At 33.6% G+C, this 27,654-nt stretch overlaps 2 protein-coding genes across 2 annotated transcripts; one reads left to right on the top strand and one right to left on the bottom strand.

Moving 5' to 3' along the window:
• The first annotated feature begins 251 nt into the window (after positions 1-251).
• On the top strand, positions 252-23,196 carry LOC116343218 (cholecystokinin receptor type A-like). Its single transcript, XM_031771159.1, has 8 exons — positions 252-750; positions 12,979-14,319; positions 14,717-14,768; positions 14,900-15,045; positions 17,532-17,738; positions 20,600-20,807; positions 21,880-22,092; positions 22,164-23,196. Exons 2-8 carry the CDS (start codon positions 13,884-13,886, stop codon positions 22,297-22,299), a joined length of 1,398 nt encoding a protein of 465 aa, XP_031627019.1. The 5' UTR covers positions 252-750; positions 12,979-13,883; the 3' UTR covers positions 22,300-23,196.
• LOC116343219 lies at positions 18,394-19,598 on the bottom strand. Its single transcript, XM_031771161.1, has 2 exons — positions 19,047-19,598; positions 18,394-18,961 (listed from the first exon to the last, which is right to left on the bottom strand). Exons 1-2 carry the CDS (start codon positions 19,536-19,538, stop codon positions 18,923-18,925), a joined length of 531 nt encoding a protein of 176 aa, XP_031627021.1. The 5' UTR covers positions 19,539-19,598; the 3' UTR covers positions 18,394-18,922.
• Positions 23,197-27,654: the final 4,458 nt, after the last annotated feature.

The raw sequence follows: 27,654 nt of genomic DNA, 5'->3' as shown, positions 1-27,654 counted from the left end.
TAAAATGAGACATTGCCAATGACGCTTTTGCTGCATTGTTTAGGCGATTTGAAACATACTCGAAACATGGTTTATGTTACTCCATCCAACAATCATACATCGAAGCGCACAACGCACTCACCATATATTCGACGACGGTTGGCGTTGTTGCTCTTCTGCTGCTGCCACTGTTTTTACTTCTCTCTATCCACCATCGAGCTTATATTTGAATGAAATACCATGGATCGAGTTCAGTTGTGTTTCAACCGTTATACCGTGATACACGTCAATTCAAATGTGCTGAAACCGTTGCAATGTTCATTCAAAAGTGATAAGGAGTTGTGTGATCAGTAGTTTTGTGAAAAATTCGCACAACATTTTTACCAAAGACAAATTCCATCTACGAATAAATCAGTTTCATACGGTGTTTCAATTAAATTTAAATAAAAATCCAATTTGCCCAGTAATTAAAAACATTTCGAAAAAATTCAATTAACATTTTGAACGAAAAGAAAATTGAAAATCGCCACCTCCGTATTCGACCAACAAAGATTCATTTTTTGACACATTCAAATAAATTCTTGAAATGAATTCAAGATAAAAAGAATTGAAAAATTGTTTCCGAGAAGCAGACATTCGGTTGAACAGAATTTTTGTGTACGTCTTATCAAACATTCAATTCTATTGTATGTTGAACGATTCTGCTGTGATATTGCTTGGTCATAATAAATTTTACACCAAACATTTATGGCATTGATGTGAGAAATCAAGGTAAATATGGATTGAAATGTGTGTTAAGAATGTGAAATTTGGGCCAACTGTGTGGGCGAACATATTTCAATTTTTTTTTGTATTAAAATATTTTCATAAAGCATTGAAATTGACATAGGCATTTTACTGATCTGATGGAGAAGATTTTCGCCATTTTCAACGACTTTTCGAGAGAGAGAGAGAGAGAGAGAGAGAGAGAGAGAAAATGTATCGTCGTACGTGAAACAAATGTTATGTCTACGGTGCTTACTTAATATTAGGCTCACGGTTTAACTCAAAACACATTCCCTCGCTCATATCGAAATTCTTCGCAGAAATATCTATTGTTAGACCAAATTCCACATTATGATTACAATTTTGCATGCTTCAATATTGGGGTGTGATTGAGTGATAAAAAAATGAAAGTAATCTCTCTCTCTCTACCTCTCGGGAAAATGATTTTCAATTTTTAGAATTAATATTTGGTTTGAATTATGCGCATCCGTTACGAAACCGGATTTAACTGAAATTCGTTTGGCAAATGGGGAGAGGCAGGATTAACTTATACATTGCTGTGTTACTCTATAATATTTTATTCCATGACAATGAGGTATCAATTATACCATTCAAGACATCGGCATATTTAATCATTTTGATTATTATCTTATGCCCGGAAAATACAGCGCGCAAAGGTGAATTTTCGTTCGAGCCACATTGTGAATTCTTCCAAATGCAAAATTAATAACCAGCTATCGTGTAAATCAAGGTCGCACCAAAGTGAAGAGCTGGAAAATTCGTTGTGGCAAATAGAAAGTATCAATAATGCGATTCACATAAAAAATGTAACATCTTCGATTGTATGCATAGTTGAATCTGTTTCGATGTATTACATACGATGCATAAATGCCAACTTCTAAGTTATTTTCCAGAAATGTTTCAGCTTTTTCTCTTTTTTCCATTCTTGGACTGTTACTCGTAATGTATTTCATAGAAATCAATTTCCTGCTTTGGTTCGTGTTTCCGTGCACAGTCGGAAGTGGCATTAACAATAAACAGTAATTGACTCAATTCGCCATGATAATCAATAATCAATTCCGTTTTTTCCATTTTCTTTGTCAAAGTTTTTAATAAATGGAATGGCAAAAATTGGTTCCCGAAATATAAAAATAAGATGATTCGATGAAAAGATAATATTCGTTGTCGATTGGTGATGAAATTTATTTTTCCATAATAATGATGAATGCAACTAAGAAATAAGTCAAGTAGGCTTAAATTATCGGCATCTGGCCTCATTAATGACTTTTTACGTTCAAGAAAACAAAATTGATATAAATAATCGAATTAATGTTTAATTAAATAAATGCAGTGAAAGAAAATCGTTTTAATGATGATATTTTCCATGCTCGTTGAATTAATTCAAATTTAATGATTAAATATACCAGGGGGTATTCATGCAATTTCTGGTTTCAAAAAAAAATTCTAGTTTTTATAGTGCGTGAAGTTGGCACTTCATATACAATGTGTATAATTTTTTTACTGAGAACTAACTTCACGCACTAGAAACACTAATCGTACTTTGCTAGTTGCTGATAGTTTCACTAGTTATCCTAATATGAATATCCCCTTGAAATATACCATGCAAATTAATTACATTATAGCATGAAAAACAGTGTTCTCATCATAAGTACATTATTTCAAACATTCGGACAATTGCAGCATGCCTGAATACAGCGAATCAAATTTAATTGGATTTTCACAAATGCCCGTATTTTATTTGAACTGCCCGCAATTCCATTCGATTTATACATAAATTGTTGAATATAATCAGTTTAAATGGATATATAAATCGTTGCATGAAACTTTTTGCATAATATCGTTTTTTGATTAAAATAAAGACTATTTGAATAGCATTTGTTGAATGAGTAACAATTTTCATTTGGAACAGAATTGTTAAGTCGATTTTGTGTTTATGTGGCGATGCAATACATACACACACAAACTCAGTTGACACATTGATCTATATCTATGAAAAGTTTTGTCACCACGAATCCCTGTTGATTTTCTGTATTATTCAACATCAATTGAATGGGGCATATGTTTTAACTACATTTGAACTTTGTCATGGTGTGATGATTTTAGTTTTGAGTGCTTTTATTAAATTGTCATTGCAGTTTTTCAAGCATTGCATCACATGTCACACATATAAATATATTACATTTCATCATTAAAATGCTGAAGTACGTACAATTTAATAAGTTTCTTAATTTGTTGGAATTACTCTGGCAAACTGGCATAACTCATAGTAGTTTTAATTTTGACAAACATCAACTTACTTACGATCTGATTTATTCTGGAAACGAGATAAAAATATTCCAACATTGAAATAAATGGTATAAATTCACATGTGAGGTGGATAATTTCCGTTGTGAGTTTGTATAAACCACGTAAACGATGATGTGCTCACATTTTATTCAGCTAAATAGATCGATTCAGCAAACAACCCCATAACACACTTTGAATACCGTACAGTGGGAAAAAAACTTTTTTGATAAAACTTCCATTGCACCAGTATTAAATAGAAATGATAAAGTGAAAAATTTCATTTTTACTTTTTGGATTGTGTTTCATTCATCTCGCCTTATAATTAATTTGCTTACGTTCTGTAATAAAAGTTTTTCGTTTATTAATAACTACCAAACCGCACATTTCTCGTATGGCATTCATTGCGAAAACGGAAAAGTTAACGTGCATTGAGCCAACGGAAACTCGGCACCATTTTAATAAAATAAAAATTTATTTATTGTTCGCTTGATCGATTTGGCAGGCAAAGTTTCCCAACTTACGAGGTTATATGAAAGTCGATATCTATATGAGAACGTGAGCAGAGAGTATAAAAAGCCGTTTATAATGAACATGTTGTGTGCATTGACATAAGTTCCACTTCACATCAATTGTTGCCAGAGAGAAAAAGCAACGAAAAAAAAACGATAAAAACACAATTGATTTCAATTGAATTGGATCTCGTACATTCTCTTTATTGCTGTAAAATATAGTGAACGCACACACACACACACGAGTAATACACACACTTTGAATTTCATATAGGAATTAGATATGATAAAAACTCATGTGAGCGATAAAACGTGATACCATTATCGTTTTTGCTTGCTCATTGGCCTGATTGTTTTCGTTTCGCTGCAATTTCTTTCAGACAATATAAAATTGTATTCAACCCCCCTTAAAACCCAATGCCAATGAATTATGTCTGAGAGTTTGGAGTTTAGTCAATAAAGTCAATGTAAACAATAGCAGCTGGAAAGCATTGGGGGTGACTTTATCTTTTGACCTTTTCATTCAAGACTTATGTTCCATATTATTTACGTTTGCCCGAAGCATTCGGTCAATTCTGTACACTTTTTTCCGAGAATTGGTTTACCTGATTTTTTGGCGTCTTTTTTTCTATCCCTTTTCCCCGCTCAATTTCCGCGTAAAAGTGATGAATTCATTGTCTTAAAATTAACTTTTTAAATTGAAGACAGTACATGACATACAATTCATATATGGCGATTTTTTGTTTTTCTTCTACCAACTACGTGCCATCACAACAAAATGTTGGTATCTTCTGGTTAAATTCACTCCATTCAAGCACAATCAAATTCATTTTTCCACGAATTACACAAAATAATTGAATTTTCGACATCAACTTTATTCGAAACTCTTTTTTTGTTGGAAAAGTTATTGCTTTATTAATAGTTTTCAAACTCAATTTTAACAAAATGAAATAACTAATGTCGCGTGATTGAAACGTAAATAAGTCAATTTCTATTGAAATGAAGTATTTTCTTTGAATATTTATTTTGTTGTAATTAATTTTATTACATTGGAGTTTGAACACCTTGTTAAATTGAGATAGAATGAAAACACAATAATCATTACACAAATTCAGCATCCATTAGTTATTTTGATCTTGGGTTCAGTAAAATTACATTTTTGGAAATAAAAAAAAAATATTTTGGATTCCAATCAAAATCGAAGGAGCTTTTTTTTCAACAGTTATTACAAAAAAATATTTGAGTTTTGCAAATAGTGTTCTTGAGTTTATTGCAAATGCGTTGAAATAATTTTACTGTTCGGTCATCTTTCAATTGTGATAGCAATCATTTTCATTGCGTTGTTCCGTTTGTTATTTCTCCATAAGATTTGATTTATTTACTCATGAATGAAATCGCTTTGTGTGTTTGTTGACAAAGTTAACAGTATAGCTTATAGTCTATAAGTCTTGGCACATAAGCTGTTACGTACTTTACTTGCATGGTATTGATTAATATTTACAAACCACCGACGCAAAAGCAAGAGCTGATGTATTTAACGCGTTTCCAAGACATTTTTTCAATATCAAATTTGCTTGCTCGTTGACCTGATATTGTTTTTATTTCGCTGCAATTTTTTTAGAAAATATGCGTATCAAATTAAGCCCCAAAAATTTCTCTCTCTCTCTCTTTCTGTGTGTGTATGGCATTTGGATTTTAGTCAATAAAGTCAATGTAAACAAAATCAGCTGGAGATTCTTTTGTTGTTGATTTTATCTTTTGACCTTTTCATTCGCCATTTATATTCCGTTAGTTTTTTTTTTTTTTTTTTTTTTCAAACCATGATGGGTAACCACGAAGCAATACGCATTTTTTTGAGAATTGGTTTAGCAGGTTTTTATATTTTTTCCATTCAATTTCTGCGAAAACGTGATACGTAATTAACTTTTTTAAATTGAAGACGACACGTGACACGCAATTAATGCAGCGATTTTCACAGTTACGTGCCGTCACAACCGAATCTTAACAACATTAGTATAATTTGTTTAAATCCATATTGATCCACTTGTTTATGCGTTGTGCGTTATTCAAGCAAATCATTTTCATTTTTCCACCAATTACACGGAATAATGAAGTTTATGTCATCACCTTCATACGGAACTCTTCTCTACTCTATTCGGAAACGGCGATGGGATTTAAGTTTTCAAGCGGGACGATAAAAGCTAATGGGAATGTTAATTCATTTTTTAAGAGTGTAGTAAGCATTAAAAAAAAAACAAGTTTAGGGCATATTTTATTGAGTTTCACTTGCATTTTCGCCCTTTTAACGGAAGTGTCTCTGATTTTTTTGGGATCGCCGTAAATGCTTCAGTCTTTAAATAAATTATGTGGAAATGAATACTTAATTGGGGTAAATGGCGTTAAGTTTAAATAATAATAACGTAACAATGAATGGCGAACGTTTGCTCCAACGGTGAAAATGAATGATTCATTTTATCGGCCACACGCACGCATCCCATTATCTTTGACAACGGATTTCTCGGTAAATTGTGTACGTTGGTGAATTCGAATAAATAATTTATAATCCTTGATTTACGGCTCACTTTCGATGGAACATGTTAATTTTGTGGCAAACAGATTGAAAACTTGGGCCATAATCTAACCAAATTTAATGGAAGTTTCGACATGATAAAGCTTTAAGACACATACATATAGAGAGAGAGAGAGAGAGAGAGAGAGAGAGACTCACGGATGAATCAAATTATAATCTTCCGCAGATTGAATACAGTGACATATTCAAAAATCAAAACATACAAACTACGCTGTTGGATCAAGTCACATAATGATGATAATAATAGTATAAATAAATTTTTGTCACATTCACCATGAAATTGTGCACGTTAAAACGGTGATCTGTCTGAAATATATAGAGAATAAAATCAAAATAGTAGTTGAAAGGCTTTGGGCAAAAAGTCAATAAAACAAGAATAAATGTCGGCTTTATCACATTCCGTAAAAGCATCGAATTAGCCGGTGCTGTTTTCAACATTTTCTCCGCAGAGAATTGTCAACTCACATAAATTTTGATGTGATAATCGAAAAATCCTATCCACTTTCGCCCTTATTTTAGAAACAGAGCAGAGTACTTTTGTTATATATATATAGTTTTGCCATTCGCAATCGTCGTTGCAAATCTTAACACTTTTTCTAAAGACTACCCACAACCCTTTGACTTTCAATGGTTGAATGTAAACCAATTTCTGGTGTTGAGTCGAGTGCTGTGCTACAAAGCGCCAATCCCAGTAGGCCAGTTCTCCGAACACTGTTGTTTACAAAAAAAGCGAATTTCTTCGTATAAAATACCCGCTGGGCAATAAAATTTCATATCTTTACATGGAAATCTGTAGCTCATTTTCAAAACGGGCCATATCAATCGAAAAAAACCATTTTTTTTCTTTATTTCTTGTGAATTCACGAAATATTAAATGGTGCTAGGGTATGTGCACCGCTTACCATTCATTCATAAAGAAAATAGACGTTTACGCCAATGTATCTATAATATTTCGACGAATAAACAGCATGCGATTGATAGGGATTTTCTTTTATTGAAATTCATTTCATTTTTATACTTATTGGACAAGCTTTCGGCCAACTTTTCAATTAGATCATATTTGTATGTACAATTGTACAGTTTTTTATTTTGAAATCAAAAAAAAATTCCAATTCAATAATATTTCAGAAGAAAAAAAATTCCTCCTACTTCCGTGTTTATCGTGGAAAAGAAAACGTTCTTAATTAAACTTTTTGAAAAGCGAATTTTCAGTAATCTTCGACTTGTTTGATTTAATATTTTTCGTTCTTTTTATTTCGCATTTTCAAATGAACAACCGATTTGTTCGTGTGAACGCAAACCGAAGTTTTATTTGTGGAGGCGATAAAAAGTATGAAGTTTGGACGTTTCCAAATATTTGAATACAATGTACGTTTGTATGTATACAAAAAGTTTTTATTGATGGAAAAGAAAAATAACAGCGAAATTATCTTTTGAATGTATTATATTTTCCTGAACACGTGCCGGCCTTCTTCATGCAATCAATGAAAATTATAAAAAAATGCGCAAATATTCGACCACATAGGGAAGTATGCCAAAACACCATAACACAGATCAAAAAAGCGATAACCAAAAATAATGGGCTGGATTGAATTAAAAAGTGATACTTTTCAAATATTATGCCACTGTCACTTTCGGTGATGAAAAACAATCTCACTAACTGACCGAAAATACTGTTTTGATGGATTTATATCATAATATAAGCAAGTAATTGAAATCTCATTCATCTAGGAGCTTAATTACTTGAAAACATCAAAAAACATTCCGGAAGTTTGTAACATAGGCTGATGTGTCAGAATTTTCACCACATTTATTACAAAGCAATGCGGAAGATGAACTTTTTGTATACAACAAAGTAAACGTTTACAGAATGTTCTACGTCAAGTTTGGGCTCAGCTGGTGTGGCACAGATTTTTCATGATTTAATGGATATTGTACTCAATCTTGATGCCCATAAATGCTACGTTTATGTAATAAAACGCTTACCGTAGTTACTAAAAAAGATTGAGTCAGAACATCTGCCCTTATTATTTATAGTATATATAAATAAACGTATAGTCATGTGTGAGCCGGCGATTGTGCGATAAGACTGGAAGAGTTCAATTTTTTTTCAAACACCAGAAAACATACGTTGTAAATGGTGTGGTCAGTAAGGCGAAAGCAACAAATTTCCACATTTTGTGTGGAATTTCGCAAATGTATGTAAAATGTGTTCATTTTGGTATAAACCAACGGTTTTATCAACCATTTCGTGACATAACGTGGGAAAAATATCCATATCGAAACATCTGCTTCTGTGAAATATACTCCCATTCAATCATTATATGATTCAATGAAAAGTACATATACCGCATATTTTCTGAACATTCATTATTCGCACTTTTTTCAAGCATGATTGATCTACTTCGTTGAATTCCGATATGTGACGCTACATTTTGTGAAGATAGCACAAAAAAGTGGCATGAAATTGAGCGGTGTACTCTTTTACATGGAAAAATAAACTCGCACATCATAGAAAATTCAATGTTTCTTAGTCAAACAAAAATAAAATAACATGAAGTTCAACCGACGAAATTCGTCAACCACATTTTGAAGCAAACCATTTCCATATATGTCGTTGGGATTTATCGTAAAAGTTTCATCGACGAAACGAAAAATGGCAAAAAGTTTATTTAAAGCAATAAAAATGTTCTGTATATTTGACATTAAATGCGAGGGTGTGCTAAAAAAACGAAGAAAAAAAACGGAAATCGCAAACTGTAGAAGCATTGATGAAAAAATCACCTAACGTATTTACCGGATAACGAATTTACGTGCGTTCGATTTACCACTGTCAAAAAATGACGAAGGTGTGAACTACGTAATTTACTTGGGACGGACCATCTTTGCAATTCTGCCAACGAATGTTCATTCACATTTACGTAATAATTTACTTTAAGACCACAATAAATAAACATTGAAGTAGGTCGTTGTAAATGAGCACTTTCCAAAGCGCCTTGGCACGAGCACGGGCACTCGATCCTTATTCGATTTATCTAATACTATCGCTTCATTCATAAAGTTAAATCGATGCCAACGCATTCTCTTGCTCTCCTTATCTTTTTTTTTCAGCGTCTCGTATGTGTATTTGGCGTGTGTATTCATTCAGGCAAGCGATAATGTTGTCGACTCAGTGAGAAAATTAGTTAATGGAGCATACAAATACGCTAAATGCTTACGGAAAATCACATTGGCAGTCACAAGACATACCGCTGTGCGATTATCGTGTATTTTTGACATACACCATATTATTGGATGCATCCCACGCACGTTGCCACCGATTTCGCTTTCAATGTCAAGACTGTGTGTACGAGAATAATAAACAGCAATAAATTTAATCGTGTCTCGTTTACAGCTGCAGAACGACACTTCATAATTGTTATGCTGTAGTTATTGTAATCACGCTGTTCATTCAGACGGTTTTGTTTTGTGCTTCAGCGAAACTGATTCAACCGATTACTCAAATAAATCTCGATTGAATGACATGCCATAAAATAATGGGAAATGCAAAATATCAACTGTTCACTTCCTGCGACAATTAAATGATGCATGCAATAAATGGTGATGGGGAAAGTGGTACAATGGTATGTATCTCTCAATGGCACTGTCTCTGTATATCCCCTTTTGTCCTCATCTCTTTCATTTGCATGTGTGCGGATTTTATTCAATTTTTTGCAGTATGGATTTTGAAAAAGGTCAAATTACACACCCTAGTGAACAAATTGCCCCTCTACTATGAGCAAAAAATTTGACATGTAAATATTCTATTTGCTCTTTTTTCTCAGATCAAATTAACTTGAACTATTTGAATTGAGCCAAATAATTATGATATTTGACGTATCATATTTGACAGCGCTGCATAAACCGCAATTTAATTAACACCTTTTTTTCGACATCACCAATAAAAATTCAGTGAAGCGGTAAGAACTGCATTAAATCGCATGACAGCATTGCTGACAAATGTGTATAAATTAATTAAAATTTGAGTTTTTCGTGTGAAAATTTGCGCATGAAATATGCATGGTTGTTTATGGGGTTTGAGAGAAAGGGAGAAACCAATTTAAAACCGGAATTTGTTTTAACTTCAAGCATTATCTGCTTTCTCATCTTCTTTATAAAAATAGAAAAGTATCTTTTCAAATGCTTTGAGAAGAATTGCCGGAGAATTTTATGTTTGTGGGTGTCTGTGAATGTGTAGTTGTGGTGTTGCTTACTATTGATATCATTCTGCGGTGCTTTACATATGAATTCACTTAAAAAATTGCACGACAGTTTCCTCCCTTTGACTTTGTGTGTGCGTTTGTTGTCAAGTTAAATTAATACTTAAGGCTGATATCTTACATCAAGGTGTGCGTAAATTGTGTGGCGATAAAGTATTGTGGTATGCATAAAAGCAGATTTTCACTTAGTCGCATTATCTTTCCTTTTCTTTTTTTTTTTTTGTTTGAATTTGTCATTGTTGCGCATTTTGGGAGGCCATTTGGGGATATGGAAATGAAGAGCAAGAAATGGAGAGGCAAAGAGTATTTCTTTTATGTTCGTTGCTTTGTTCATCATCATCTTCTTCTTCTCTATTTCTCGTTGATATGCCATTGTCGTTTTGCTTCTGTTTTTTTCTTATTCCTTTCGTGATTTGAAAAGTGTGTTATCGTTGTGGGCGAAAAATGCGAAATCGTGTTCATTTCACTTTCATCTAAATTCAGAGCCCGGCTTTTAATTTAGTAAGGGTAATATACTGCATTTTCACGTTAAAGGCTTTGTCACGGATTACATTTTATTATTGGTGCAGTGAACTCATGAATTGAAAGCTTGATCGTTTTCTACATTTTTCAGGCGGAACGGAATGGAACGCATTGTGGTTCGCATTTCTCTCGTCAGCATTTTCATTTCTTTTCATTTAACAAAGGATTTTCCATGGCATTCCTAATTGTATAAGGCGGCAAATATGCGCGTATTTTTTCGCTTCTTCTTCACTTCGGTCGCCCAACCACCGTCATCGGTTGAAATCTTCATGGGATTCCAGCGTCACCGTAAAACCAAATCAACATTTGTTTTAATACAAAAAGAGCAACGAACAGTCATGCATATCATGCATATATATAGATATTTCCACGAAAACAAGTGCGTGACTTCGACACGTATTCTAGACCAGAGGAAATAGGCGAATCAAGTAAATAGCACAGAAATTATTTAAGTGCGATTAAAAAACATTGATGTATTCTTTTCGGTTTATGGTGTTTAAATTTTCGCCGACACAGAGCATGGTTTGAATCGTTCGGCCCATTATCAGCCCAAAATCTGTTGTTCTTTGTTGTGCTAAAATAGCTAAATTATCTTTACTTTTATGTCAATCCATCGTGAACATATCACTGAACACCAAAACAAAATCTCATCACATGCTGTCACTTTTTGATGTAAATGTGTGTGTGCGATGTGTTTATGTTACGAGATCGTGCGTTTATTTTCGGAAGCGCTCAAGCAAAATGTCTCTGTTGATGATAAAAATCGTTGGTTTGTTAAATTACACTGTTGTTTTTATCATTTCTGTGGAAAACAAACGCAAACGCTTTTATGTAACATGACTCTTTGTAGTGGGCGGTTTTTGTGCCTTTGTCGAATAAAACTTTGTCTTAAGATAATACCAATCTTTGATAAGGTCATACAATGCATAAATATCAAATGTGAAAAGTTCACATACATTTTGAACAATTTCAAACTTCACATTTAATATGGTTGTAGTTTCAAGTGCTTTTCCGGTTTTTGTTGAAGTAGAAAATTAATTTTTTTTTTCAACCAACCCAGTGGAAAAGCAATGAAAATTCAATAAACATGAATTTGTAAACTACACTTGAAAGGAAACAAGAACTAACGAATGAGAGACCGGTGGTAATTTTCAAGTACTTTTGTGATGAAAGCAGACAAAACATTTTCTACAAACAAAATTCCGACGAAAATTTGCATACATCTCAATGAATAAGCTGGATTCCAAAGACATATTCAAACATACTTACCACATATTTCATTTGAGAATTCTTTCTTACGTTTTGCTCTTTTTCAATTGAATTTGAAGAAGATGCTCTTTCATAAGCACTTGAAACATATATACTATATTTTTGCAATGAATAAAATAGAGGTTTTCATTTAATTATGTGCATGGTCGAAAGATCGAAAATTTAATGGAAACGGATGACATATGAAAACATCAAAAATAAAATGAAATGTTTCGTTGAAAATTAAACTACTTTTCAAGTTTTGCCAAGATGATCCAAATCATTGAAAAGGAAGAATGTTGTTGTTGTTGTTATCTCGATAGAAATATTTGCTGGTACGCATATGACCATTTGCATATATAAATAAAATATTGGCGCATATATGCACGAATTGGATGTTGCAAAAGGTTTTTGAATTATTTGAATAGGTGCGACTGCATTTCATTAGAAGCAAATACACACACATCACACACATATATTATTACTGAACATATTGCGTATTATTAAAATGTATAATCATTTGAATAAATAAAGAGACAGTCCGTTGCGATGGAGAGAGATCTTATTTCATTTATGTACATAACGAGCAGATAGCGTTCAAATATGTCTGTATGCAAATTATCCTATGCAAACGCATTCATTGAAAGGGTAATAATATTATAAATGGCGTCAAGCGAATGCAGCAGTAAAATCGAAATGAAATGTGTTGAAAATAGATTCTGACAGATTTTCCAAACAGATCCAAACCGAACGCCAAACACTTATGCATTTTATTTATCTATTTTATTCTGTACTCTAGGATTTTCGATGCGAACAACCGACGCCAAGAATCATTATCCAAACATCAGACAAATCAGCTATAGCAGCGGCATCAGCAGTAGCAGTAACACACCGATAAAACTTGGTTGAACGAACGCGTGAATTCGAATACGAAATCATTTCACAAGTGCATTGAATGAATGTGCAATGACTATTGACAATTCCATAAAATAACCTGCCAACGAACGCGCACCATAAATTGCAAAAGTTGACAGACGTAAATCCAACAAAAAGAAAATCTCGTCACTCGTCATCACCAATCAATTAATTGTGAAAATGTAAACAGCGATGAACAAATGAATGAGAGAACAGACGAAAAAAAGTGATGGTATTAAATCCGCAATTTCCGAATGTTGCCACGTACAAACGTCATATAAATTAAACGGGCTGAGTGAAATCGTAGCCATTAAGATGTCGTACATTTAGAAGACAACTACACGCAATACCAAAAACACGAACTTTGCAACTCTGACTTTAATGCTTTAATGCCTGTCTCTCTCCATCTAACATATATATATATAAAGAAGAGATTCTTCAACAAAACGGTCGTACAAAATTTTCTGGTTCATTACATGCACACAAACACATAAACCAGTTGTTGATTAATTGTATTTAGACAGGAGGACATTTCTTTGCCAGCCAAACCAGAGAGAAAGTAGGAGAGAGAAAGAAAAGATTTGTCGAAAATTGCAAACGCACGCACGACTTGAGAATCGAATTAAGGAGACCACCTACGCAATAGTCATAATTCAAAATTTGTTGATTTTTGTTTGTGTTTTGTCTGGCTACATTCGTACAAATAAGAAGGGTTTGAACCATTTCTGACCACCTTTTTTTTATTTGTTAAATTGAAGAAAAAGACGACGGTGTTCAGTCGATAAAAAAATGACGTCATTCGACGACGATGATTATAGTTTTGAAAATGTAAGTTCAGAAGCATCGATTCCAATGACCTGGACGGTGACAACAAATGATAGTATAAGTACTGTAGTGACCCCGGCATCAGTCATGACAACCGTGATTTCCACAACAATTGCCACAACAACATCCACATCATTATCATCATGGCTTACAACAAGCCGCATACAAATCATTCTTTACATAACGATACTGTTGTTAGCCATAATTGGCAATGCATTGGTGATACTGACGTTGATTCAAAATCGACGTATGCGCACCATTACAAATGTATTTTTACTGAATTTGGCCATTTCCGATATACTTTTGGGTGTTCTATGTATGCCGATAACATTAATCGGTACGCTTCTACGCGATTTTGTATTCGGTGAAGTGATGTGCAAACTGTTACCATATTTACAAGGTAAAACACTTTTTCTTTCCGATTATAGTGTAATTTAAATGTGCTTTCGTCACAAACGAAAACCAAAGAAACACATCTCTATTTCTCAATTCGCCTTATGCCATTATTATTCGTATTTTTGTGAAAAGAAAAGTCAAATATGTGATATATGAATTTCGAATGAGAAAAATAAAACATTTCCAATTTCTCATTCGAATTCAGTTGTTATTCACACTGTCATCAAAAACAATAATAATAATAATGCATTTTTGATTTGGTATTTATTCATGCTCGTAGATTACTTATTATGCTTGCTTGAGTATGCTACAAGTTCTGAATTTCAGAATCATTCACCACTCCTCCTACTTATGTTTAATAAATCATCAATATTCTCTTTTCGATACATAAATTATTTCAGCATCATCTGTGGCTGTATCCGCCTGGACCCTGGTCGCTATTGCGCTTGAAAGGTATTACTGATAGTTTGATAGTTGATTTATTCCATAAATTAGCCTATTTCCTGGCAATTGGCAACTGTCAATGCTGCTTTACTTTGTCATAATTTCACTATAATGAATACTTGTGGTCCTTATTATGTTAGGTACTTTGCAATTTGTGAGCCATTACGCAGTCGACAGTGGCAAACACTAAAACATGCCTATAAATTGATCGCATTAATTTGGTGTGGTAGTTTCCTGTTCATGTTGCCGATTGCCGTTTTCAGTCAACTCATTCCAACCACCCATGGTAAGCCCTACATAATAATCCTTATGCGATTCAATTGAATACTAAACAGACACAGGATAAATATTATCTTCTTTTTTTTTCGTTCATGGCATAAAAAAAAGTTCATCGAAAATTGATACACATACCGCATCACTGTTTTTCTATGTTTATTTGCTTCCATTGTGTGTCTAGTTAATATAAATGTAGAACGCGTGAATGACATTTTCGTACAAAAAAATAAATCGAACAAATCGAATGTCACATATGAGAAAGCATGAGATAAAAAAAGCGTTCCATCGCAACAACAGCTACAAAATTGCTTGTGTCGTTTTTCATTATATCAGTTGGCAACTAAAACAATGTGATCGAATAAAAAAAATTCGTTTTTGTTACCTATGGCATATAGAATCTACGCCTGTTCATATCAAATTCTATGAAATTTGAACAAAAATCATAGTATATCCAAGCGAATCTGTGTCTATACATTTTAATGGAACATTCGCTATTTTTGAAACTGCGTGCAATGTGATTCTTCAAGTTTAAACAGTTTTCAATTTTGATGACACATTATGATACATAAATAGTCAGAATTGATCGGCATTAATGTCAAAAGCACAGAAAGTGGATAATATTTTTTGGAATGGGAGCAACAGAGTTTCGGAGCCTGCGAGGTGAAGAGCAAGCAAATCGACGAGAAACAAAGAGTAAAAATGATAAACATCCCAACGATTTATCGGCCCATAGATAACGTCGACAATATAATAATCTAGAGCTGAAATGCTGCAAGTCATGAACGTAGACAATGAACGCATGCACGAAATGAGATCGTCATACACTCACTCTCATGCAAAAGTGATTTTCGATAAATCTCATGATATAACGGTATGTTGCAAATGCACGCTGACAGCACTGGATTTTCGGGCGGCCATTTTTTGTGTATGTTTCAGATCGGTGTATGAGTTGGGTGCGTGTTTCTCTCTATCTTTCTCTGGGAGCTTCACGCTTTTGCGACTCATTTTAATCAATTAACATGTCGTAAAAGCCACAAATTTGTGTGCATGTTGAAAAGTTTTTGAATCACCATTAAAACAAATGAAACTTTTCGCTGCCTGTCGACAGGCTTTTTAACGTGTGTTTTTCTCATTCAACATATAGAAAGATAGATATAGAAATGTTTTGCATTGAAAACGACATATTCTCACGAAAATGCATTTTGATGATGGAATACATGACATACGGTGCGTTGTTGTTCCAGATGAGTTCATGAGCCGTCCGTTAAATATATCGTAACATTGCATTATTTGTTTGGAATTTAATGTTTACGCAGGATTGATTACAAACAAGCATACAACAAAAACGAAGGTGTTTTTCGTGCGCCACTTTCAATATCCACATGGATCTGTTATCTTCGTTTGGATTAACAATAGACGATAAATAAAATAGATAATGGCACTTCACTTTTAACTAAATTTATGTTATGCCTTCTGCTGGTGAAAGAGTCAAAATGAATGATTGATATATTGATGTTAGACACATTTGTTATATGCGTCGAGACACTAAACACTCTTAACAACAAACACACTCACTTTGCCAAGACTGATGCGATTTAATCCCATTGGATTTACGAAATAAAAGAACCCAAAGTGTCATCCATAAAATTCATATTCTATTACGTCTTAATCATAATGAATTAATGCATTTTCAACCGTTCAAAAGATCATTTTTAATCGAAATCGATGCAGAAAGGGGAAAATTCAAAACTTTGATGCATATATGATATTCGAAACTGATGTTTTATGTTAATTATCATTAAATTAATATCAACAAACGCAACAATTCTTACACTCTTCAGCCACTTCTTCTGGAATACGTTACATTTTGTGTGCTCGTCGTCGTCGTCGAACGGTATAATACACCGAACAAATGTCAGTGGCATTGAACCGACATTATGGGGCGTCTTTTAGTCACAACAAAACGACGAACAGAATTTAATAGCTGAGTTTTAACGTTTGAATTGAGAAAGTTTCAAAGCAAATTTAATCTTCAATGCGCTTAATTACAACTGAAATAGACTAATGCTTGTTTTTTATCAGAACGGTGCCATTGCTGTTGTTGCAACGCAATGTTATATGACACATACTATGTGGCGCTCATATGCGCGCATATTACTATCGTCTACGATAATAATTACACATTGAAATCGATTAAACGCCACATAGATTTATAATGTCGCCGGAATTCCAGTGAATGTGTTCATGTCGCAAGAGGCGCTTTCATTCGACGTTTTTTTCTCAACGTACAAGGCGATACCGTCTCTATTCAAAACCCAAAATAACGTTTGCTGTGTATGGGTATTTAATGAGTAACCATTTATGAACTTTTTTTAGTTAAATTAACTGCATTCGATGACTTTTTTGTATGATGGCATTTTTACCATTTATCATTCTTGATGATGGGGTTGTGTGTGTGTGTATAATAATTTCTTGTAACGTTTGATATTTTCAAAGGTCATCATAAATGTCGAGAACAATGGCCGGATAGTGCGATGAATTATGAACGCGCATTTAATCTATTTTTGGATGTGATTTTATTAATATTTCCACTGATAATGCTATCAACATCATATTTTTGCATCACAAAAACACTTTGGCAAGGCATGACAATGGAACGAACGACCAAACGATACACAAAATCAGGAAACAACAATTATGCATGTAAGTAAACATAATATAATCATATGAAAAGATAGAACAAAAGGACTGAATTCCATCAAAGGGAAGCGGGTGAATGAAACGAAGCATTTTTGCACGCAATCAATTAATAAAGTTTGTTTTTTTGTTTGAAAGATTTTGATAAATTCTTAATGCGATTTTATCGCAACCTAGACACATTCACATGTATATTGAATGAGTTGAACTTTCACTTTCAGCATATTGATATGATGATAATAAGAAGAGATTAGCATTGAAGTGGAACAAAGTGAAAAGTTGACGCAAATAAGTGCGTGAAAGCATTTCAATGTATGAAAAGTTCAATTATTATCTTTCAGTTGGGTAAAATTAACAGAATAAAAAAAAGTTTTTTATATATATGGATAATATGCAAAGTTTTGCGCGAACGCAACGCTCGAGGCGTTTGTAATTATTTTATAAAAAACGGTGAACTGTGTTTAAGATTTATTTGTTTAAAAAATATGAGGGTTGACAACAATTTGTTTCGTCTAAAATTCTTTCATCTTGCAGCGTTACAGCACGTTCACAATGAATACTTTGATGTTTGCATTTGTAGTTCGACTTGTTGCTGGAAAATGAATTCTGTTCGGTTGTTATGTGATGAGTCAGGCGTTGTGAATGCGCTGCGGTTGCTGTTTTACTCGTGCCCGCAAAACTTTGCCAATAAGATTTTTCATTCTGGTGAACAACTCTAATTGAAATATTTGGTTGGATGTTTTTTCTTGTTCGGACATTCACGGTGTTTGTTGTTTTTGTTGATTTCGTACTGGTTTTAGTGCATTGATTGCATGCATCTTCGAGCTGATTTTGAGTTCGTCGTGCTGACCGCATTTTCACATCATTTCGTGGATCTGTTGTGAACTTGTGAGATTGACGTGTGGCCAATGGTTTCATTTTGGATGTTGTGATGACTCGAGTTTTGGGGTTAGTCGTTTTTGAAATATATTCAGTTTCTGTTGACACAACTGCTCCCTTTGTGCCCGTCGTATTTCTGTTATTTGTTTGTTTAACGGAATGACATTTTCCGTTTTTCTGTTTTAAACTTGATGTCACGGTATTTTGCATTTTTTCTACAACTGATTTGGTTTTGGGCGACGCTTCACTTTTACTTCGAACGGCTCTAATTAACTTCGATTTTTCACCAACGGATGCGGTAATAGTGTGTTTTATTGAAGTATCAGTTGCGACATTTTTCGTTTTACGGGCTACAGAATGGGATTTCCAATGAATTTGTTTAGATTGCACAATGGCTGTTTTTGCTTTTGTATCAATTTCACCACGTTTACTTACTGAAACATCACGTGTACCACAACTATTTATTGGAAATTTATGTTGGGTGGAAACGCATTCAGTATTTTGCATTGGTTGTATCGTTTTCGTCACGACAACCGATTTTTTCGGTAAACCATCTCTGTCATTGAACGGTTGCGTTGTTTGTTTTACATTGGAAATCGGTTCAGTTCCAAGGTGGCAACGGCATTTTATCACCTCTTCACCTTCATTATCAGTTTCTGTCGCATTTTCATCGCGTGACTTAATCGGTGTGTCAATTGATGCAACTCTTCTCATTGTTAATTTTGAATCGAGTTGATTTTGTGTATGTGTCGTTGCGTTGGCATTTGGTGAATTAATCAACATCAAGTTTCCTTTTGTTTGGGTATTATTTTCTTGATTTTTGTTTTCAAACAAAGTGACTTGCTTTCGTAATTCATTGGCCTCCTGTGTCAGTCGTTTGTTTGTCGAATTCAATTCATATTGTTCATTACGTATTAAATCCAGCATTTTCTCAAAATGAATGTTTTTATCGATGTTTTTCTGTAATGTTCGATCGAGCGACCGAATCTCAGTATCGTACGACATGACGATTTTTTTCGCTTGACTTTTCTGCAAGTTCAGTTTATCTTTTTCCCATTGAGTTTGAGCGAGTAAATTCGAAACGAACGTACACTGTTTACATTCAATGTGATTCAAGTCATTTTCAAAGTTTTCATCAATGTCAGCCATTTCATGGGCTCTTATTTTTTCGTTAATAAACACTTTTGCTTCGTTCAACAGTTGATTTTTCTGCTCGATTTCACTGCAAAGGCATTCAATTGTTTGCATTAGATTGTTGGTTTTACTTTGCCATTTATCATTCTCTTGTTTCAAACGCAAAAATCCCGTTTGATATTGGTCGTTGTGTTGTTGGTTTTTTTCATTGTCATTTAGTGAATTGTCGGGCTTAGGAATGTTGACATTGAAACGACCATTGTCACAGATTGCCTGACTATTGAAATTGGTGTCTGTTTGGGCTGAAGCTTCTTTTGTTGCAAACAATGTCAATGGACTAAGAATTCCTGATGCGACGACATTTGGCCCAAGACAATTTCTCTCGTACAATATTTGCATGTCAATTTTTAATTCACCCAACAAAAATTCCAAGTGTTTGATTTGCTTCTGCCTTTCCTCCGCATCATCGACAACGGTTTTAAATAAAACATTGCGACACACTTTACTTTTGTTGTCTAAGCCGGAAGCACATGTAACTGCCAAATCTAAGTACGTTAACTTATCGACCATTTTTCATGGCCGTCTAGTTAAACTCAATGAAATTTGAATGTCGACTATTTTTCTGAACCTCTTGGTGAAATGCTTGAAAATGAATCGCCGTTTGAAGTGTGATAATAAGCAAATCGGTGTGATAATACCAACATTCTTTGAATAACAACCATTTTTTTCTAATGACATTACAAATTCCAGAGCTACTGTGATGAACTAAAATTTCAAACATATTTTCACTTTATTAGACACTTTTTGTTTATTGTTTTTCTAATCTTTTATTTGGTTTTATTTTTCATTTTCAGCGAGAAATTCAATCAAAATCTATTTGAATACGAATGGCCATTCACGTGGCAAATGCTCGTTATCCTATACGAGCAAACGGAAAACAACGTTCAGCAGTAACAGTGACAACGTAATTTGCTATCAAATTCAGCCGGACAGTGACAGCTACTCCACAATAACTGATCCACATGTAGTGAGCTCGAAGAAACTGAGCGTCGGTCTTCGACGGTAAGTTCTTTTTTCGTCTATTAAATGAAAAGAAAAATCAAAATCCTCTTTGCCCCACGATGCTTATGGTTAGAAGATTATTAAAAACTTTTCACTTTTATTACCAACAATCGCTTTATTAACTCGAAACTTTTCCAATCTGCTTCACTTAGTAGGCAATAAGCATTTTATGTCTATGAACGAAAAATGAGCACTATGTGGTTTCGAGAAATTTATTCAAATATTTTGACAGCATGCCACAATCAGTACACTTGAATGTGATGGTTTTTTTGCGGAAATTGTTTTCCTCAGGAAATCATTTGATGGGACCGGATGTGGCATTTTATGACAGAATTCATTTCGAACAATAATACTTCGGAAGTCTTTTTTCACTTTACTTTTACACCGAAAACTGTCACATCTTTTTTTTAATATTTCTCAAGATAGAGTTGCCATGCTAATGTTTATTTTTTCCAACTTCGACGATTCAATTTTATCGTGAATTAATCGATTTTTTTTTTTCGAATACTTTGCGATTGGAAAATTACAGAAATGATTATTTATTTACATTTTGATTGATACGTTTGGTTTGATGAAAAATGGAAAGTTTTGCAACTTTCTTTTTCCAAATCGATTCAATGGCGAGAGGAAGAAAAAAAAAACAGCGTCACATCAATTAGTTGGGATGGGTTAAATATACAATAAAACGCACAGTCATTATGTTGCCAAATGAAAGTATTTATGAGAAATGCACTGCTATCTATTCAACCCAAATCAATTAGAAAAATACACCAATCCTAGTATGCTCCTTTTCTCGTTTGCCGTTTTCACGTGTCAAATGTGTATATATTTGTATTTTTTCGCGGCCTTAGAACGCGTTAGAAACTTGATAAATTAAAAAAAAAGATAAAAAATGAGCTAAAAACAATTTGCGAACTTGAAAATGTTCATCAATTAATTATTCATTGTTGAACGGTTCGATATGTTCGCCCTTTTGCCAATAATCAAACCTTTTTTAATGTTCCCATTTATCCTCTCTTATCTCCGTCACTCTTCCTCTCTCTCTCTCTGTTTCTCTATTCTAATCCGTCAGAACGAACACTGAGAAAAGTTTGCAGAATAAAAAGCGGGTCATCAAAATGCTGTTCGTTGTGGTGTTGGAGTTCTTTATTTCATGGACACCGTTGTATATCATCAATACAATTGCCATGTTCGATCCGAATGCAGTGTATCAAAAGCTTGGCTATACAACTATTTCATACTTTCAACTCTTGGCATACACTTCAAGCTGCTGCAATCCGATCACGTAAGAATTTTCCTTTTTTTCTCATTAGCTAGTGAAAAAAAAAACAACGTTAAATTTTATGTCCTATGTAGATATTGCTTCATGAATCGTGGTTTTCGCAAGGCTTGCTTGAATTTATTTCGGTGTTGCAAACGATTTCACGAGACAAGACGCATCAGCATCGGCGGCGGTCCAATCGGTGTGACTCAAAGCAGTGAAGTCACATAGTTAAACCGGATACGAACACTCAAGGGAACGGCCAATTATTCAACAGTATCGGTGACACAAGCCTAATTTCATCAAACGAATGAACACAAAGCCAACCAAATGTGAAGGTGCTTTCATACCATTTTATGCACAGGTGCGTGCTACGACACACTCAATCGATGAATTTTATCATACATGAATAACAAATCATTTTCCATGTTGTTAATCTCTAGCTATAATCATGAATATTTACCAAAATCACACAATTCAATGTAAAAATAACCATCTTTTTTAAGTGTAACATATCAATGTGATTGAACAAATATGCGAAAAGTGGTTGTATTTATCCAAACATGGATTCGAAAAAAAGGTTTGAGTTCTTTTTATATCTCAACAAATAACCAAAAACAAATAACATTTTTTCTGGAACGTTATTCGGATAATTGGTTTGTTCGTGTTGTATTTTTTTTTTTCATTTGTTTAACGTGATTGATTTTCAACGAATGTGTTTGCTATTGAGCGAACGAATCGGGTATCCACCGATATCTTTGATGTGATGTACGAAAAACGAATTTTAAAGTGATAGGTTTTTAACGGATGTGGATTATTTATTAATGAGTGTTCGTTGAATTTAATTAGAAAATCAATTTGGGAATGAGTTTTGAAAGGTAATTGATGTGTTAACGAAATTGCGAAGCAGATATTGTATTTTTTATAGAATATTCTAGTTTTAAATGTATAGCTACTGCTCAAAATATTGATATACACATAAAAATGCCCGAAAATAAATGGGAGACTCAACAACACTAACATTATGATATGAACATAGAACTCAGTAAAAAATGTTGTCCAGTCTCACATTCATTCTCTAAATGTCATAAATAAATGTTTAACCCTTAAATCATTGCAAAAAAAAAAACCAACAAAATTCCATTATCTCTGGTTGTAATACAATGTTAGTTGCATATAAATACAGTAAATACCATTCTATCCAATTCTATTTTTATGAATCTATTACAACAAACCAAATTATTTGTTAAGTACTGCAGAGCAGTAGATTTGCCAAATATTAGATTAAATAAGTGGATATTTTGTGAGTAATCAATATGATAAATATTTTTTCTTAATAAAAAAAAATCTTATTTTAAAACAAAAAAAAACCCTCGTCTACTTCAGAGTTACTTGAATTATGCAATATCCATTAACACAGTTGGTCTGACCACATAGTAAATCACAAGGTAGGTATGTTCTTTGTATGCAAATCATTCGACATTCTTGACATAATCTGAAGCATCTGAATTCAAAAAAAATATATTCAAAAAGTCATTTTGATCTAAAACTACCAAGGCGCGTCTTCCGTCAAACAAAAAAGAATGGACTTTCCAATTCAAAATGGCACCGGTGCCAGGCGGTGAGTTAACGAGTCAAAGGCGATCGAACAAAAATTGAAAATGGGGCACTCAAAACGAGACAACGATATTCTCTTGAAGAGAGAACAAAAACCACCGATGACAGTTTGCGTCTTTTTTTGTGGTGGAACGAAAGATATGCCAACGATAAAACATTTTCCAATTTAAATGGAAAAACATGCTGAAATCTTTTTTGTTGCTTTCTTTTTATTTGAATAACCAGAGAAAAAAGGTATTTTAAGAGCAATTTCGGAGACCCATTCAAATTGGTTTCTCGTTCTTTTTTTCTGTTACCATCGTGTTCGAACGCCAACATCAATCGATTGCGCGTGTATTCGTTTTGCACTAGAAACACAAGATGAATTTGCATACTTTTTTCTATGTGTTTTCACAGTTGGCTCAACCACCGAGGATACGAAATTCCAAAAAATCTACCGAAAAGAGAATACCAATAAATTGAAAGTATTCAAATTAGTTCGGAAACAACGTCAACGTTTATAGGTGTAAATAGAACGAATAGTGCACCTTTTTCTTCCTCTGTCCCGCTGTCTGTCTCAAGATAAATGACTATTTCATGAATGAAGGTCAGCCGAAAAAGGAAATAAAAGATTTGTTTGCTCTCATTAAATATTCAATGTTAAAACCCAATTACCATACAGATACATGAAAACTTAATTTCAAATCATCAATTTCGTTTGCCATTCATTTTATGACAGGGAATTTCATCAAAGCTCTACAAAACCAATGTTGTTTTTTGTTAATTGAGTTCAAAAATAATTTAAACTTTACCACGTGCCAATCGAAATTCATTTGAAAAATACGCACCCCACCATAAGTACCGCACTTGGTCTTTTGAATAGTTTAGTCTTTGAAGCAAAATCCTCACCAATAGAATTTATATATTTTCAACTGAAGTGGTGATTAAAAGGCATTCATCAAACTGCGAAATGTTTCAAGTAAACACCCGCCAACTAAATGGCTGTGGGCATTATCATTTACCAATGTCATGCACTCGATAATGAATTGGTGCTATTTATTTTCTGCACCGAAGAATCATGAGATTCTTCGAACATTCTTTCATTTGGAAAATTGATACGAATAGCTGAATTGATAAGCCCTAAAGCTTCGGTTTAACAGATAAACAGTGTGGACAATGTTACAAAAACGTTCATTCAAAATGTCGATGAATGGATCTATTTCTCTTGACCATCTTCCAAGAATGATTTGTGCCATGCACGAGACAGAAATGTATGGACACGTTTATAAATGTGTTTTCTTTTTCAACGAAATCGGCTTTTTACAATCCAGCACGTGCCACATTCATCATATTGCTATTGATATTATCCAAATGGCATACACCATTTTTTTGTTTCTTTGTTGAATACACTCAAAAAGTCATTGAGTGTTTTTCATCGTGAATATAAATGACTTTTTCACCGAATTATGTTTGGGTGACATTGAATTTTTGATATTATGTTTCCAATCCAATAGGAAATATTCGGATTAAGCTCCGTAGAAAAGCCAAAAAACAATATATTGTATTATATTCTCTGCCATCGGCAATTCTCTGGGGCTGATATTTATTTTCCTATTATGTTCCTTGCTGTACTTTTGAATGGTGTTCAATGAGTTTTGATAGATACACCATATTTTCGTTATATCGCCGATTGATATGGGATCTTTATAATTGGTCTATATAATCCAAAATTAAATTAATTCAAAATTGAATTTATTATTACAGTGTTGTAGATTCATAAATAACGATGCGTATGGAAAGTTATTTTATAACATCTAATAACGCATGAGTAAATAAAAATCGGAATAAAATCCAAGCCGGAAATAATTTATACCATTTTGCATCCTTTTCACATTATCAAATGTGGATTCGATTCAAAGAAATTGAATTCCATAATCAGCATAATTCAGTTTTTGAACAAAAGTCCAAAACCAAAATTTCATTTAGTAAATTATTAACTAGACAAAAGTAATTTGTTAATGGTCTACTAAATATACGCTACAGTGAAACTAATACATTAACTGAATTATTTTTACATTGTAAGCACAATGAATATGAATCAATGGTGTTGATTTTTATTTTTAAAAAAATCTCGGAAAAAAATGTTGGTAAATTCCCAGTAATACGGAGTCGAATCCATTCAAATGTTGCATCAGTGTCCATTGGGAAGTGAAGCAACCGAAGAAAATGGTGTTGGAGTAAATTGGGTGTATGTTGCCGGCCCACTGAATGTTTTCACGTCAACTGATTGTGAATGTAGTCCGAAATATGCCGACATCGAGATTTGACCATTGTGGCAAATTTTCACCACTTAGCAAATGGGTTGTATAAATTGCCTGCAAAACTACAAAATGTGGATAATCGAGCATGTCATACATTCGCAAAAGATGCGGGCAAACGTCTCATTAATTTTATTGATTCGTATCTATGTAATTCAATTGTTTGTTTTGGTTTGAATTTTGTGGTGAATCAACAACCTCTCAACGACATTCGGTTGCTCAGCAGGAGATTATGAAGTTTTGTTGTTCGGTCGATTCATATCGACATTGATTTATTCACATTGAAACATTTGAATATTTCTAATCAGATCAATTCTACGAGTCGACGCCTCGATGAACAATTCACGCCATATCTGTGTGCGCCGACATAAAACTATTCGAAAGCAATAGAAAAGCGAAAACACTAAAAATTCCTTTGGCATTATCTTTTATGAGACGCGCCGATTGCGGTTTATATATTTCAGATCTCTGATGAAATCATACCATTAAATGGAATGTAATTCCAAATGCGATCGCATAATAATTAAGTGGAACAGACAGTAGAGTATTTGGGTTGGACACACAAAAAAACCACCGCTGATATAGTCTGAAGTGAAGATGGTAGCACGATATAAGTCTGCGTGCGTTTATGGTATTATCCCGTCAAAATTGGATATAAGATTTGCATTTTCATTTTGCCTATGAGTGATACGCGAGTTTATGTCACAATCATGTTTTCCCTTTTTTGCCGTATGTCATGCTGTTACATTTTTTCGCTGAATCGATTTAGTAAATGCGTTACATTTTTCTTATTTGTCGTGAATGCTTTCATTACAGCTGCGATAAATGATGGGAATTTTCATTTAAGCACCAATTCATAAAGAGAGCAATGAATACGAAATGAAAGTAAACAAGTCAGAGGGAGAGAGAGCGAGAGAGAATCTTAAATGGCTATGCAAAAAGATGAAGCAATCATAATCCATGAACTTGACAGACAAATAAAACTGACAAAAACAATCGTAAAATCAATCATTTTTATTCAATGTGCACATTGCAACACAATGCTCTTTTTTTTCTATTTAATGTGAAAAATTCCAGAACGTGAGCGTTAGTAATACGCGTGCATTTCAGTAAGCGTCAACACAAAAAAAATAAACGTTTTATTGACTAAACGAAAATTCAAATTACTTGCACAATAATCATTTTTGGAAAAATCCCATTTGCAACACATGGGCGACGGTGCTAAGCTTTTGGTAAACATACACGCATTTATTGATGGATGCAAAGCATATGTGGCACGATTCCAATTCAAATCACGATTATGTGCTTTTTAAGGACTCTAAAAATTATCTACGCTTCGTGCTGTATCCGAGCTATAGAAGATAAAACACCGATGTTTGCTTAGACAATAATCGTTTCCGAAAAGCACTCTTTTAACTCGAACTTACCTGAGCCAGCTACAACCATAAGATTTTACTATCGTCAAAAATCAACTATATACCAAACATGTTTTCCAACACATTCCGACAACCGGTTGCCAGCTCTACGACTGAACTATGCGCTCTTCTTTGGTTTCCTTAATTTCAACAATGCTCTGTGAATTTTTCCCACATTCACAGAAATTTAAACAATTTTCTCCTTACTGTCTGTGCTTTGTTTGATGTGGGTTTGTATATTTTTGACTTCCATTCTT

This window comes from Contarinia nasturtii, unplaced genomic scaffold (genome assembly GCF_009176525.2).
Source record: "Contarinia nasturtii isolate CC-2019 unplaced genomic scaffold, AAFC_CNas_1.1 Cnas_scaffold_993, whole genome shotgun sequence".
NCBI classification, from domain to species: Eukaryota; Metazoa; Arthropoda; class Insecta; order Diptera; family Cecidomyiidae; genus Contarinia; species Contarinia nasturtii.
Note: the sequence above shows the minus strand (reverse complement) of the source record. Positions and strands in the feature narration are given on the sequence as shown.

What these genes read in the sequence shown, in the direction of transcription:
- LOC116343218 (XM_031771159.1), top strand. Translation starts at nt 13,884, where the DNA reads ATGACGTCATTCGACGACGATGATTATAGTTTTGAAAATGTAAGTTCA. An exon ending in GTCGCTATTGCGCTTGAAAG is followed by an intron (nt 14,769 to 14,899) that starts GTATTACTGATA and finishes TTATTATGTTAG; the next exon opens with GTACTTTGCAATTTGTGAGC. An exon ending in CTGAGCGTCGGTCTTCGACG is followed by an intron (nt 20,808 to 21,879) that starts GTAAGTTCTTTT and finishes CTAATCCGTCAG; the next exon opens with AACGAACACTGAGAAAAGTT.
- LOC116343219 (XM_031771161.1), bottom strand. Translation starts at nt 19,538, where the DNA reads ATGCTGGATTTAATACGTAATGAACAATATGAATTGAATTCGACAAAC. An exon ending in GTGGTACACGTGATGTTTCA is followed by an intron (nt 18,962 to 19,046) that starts GTAAGTAAACGT and finishes CCCATTCTGTAG; the next exon opens with CCCGTAAAACGAAAAATGTC.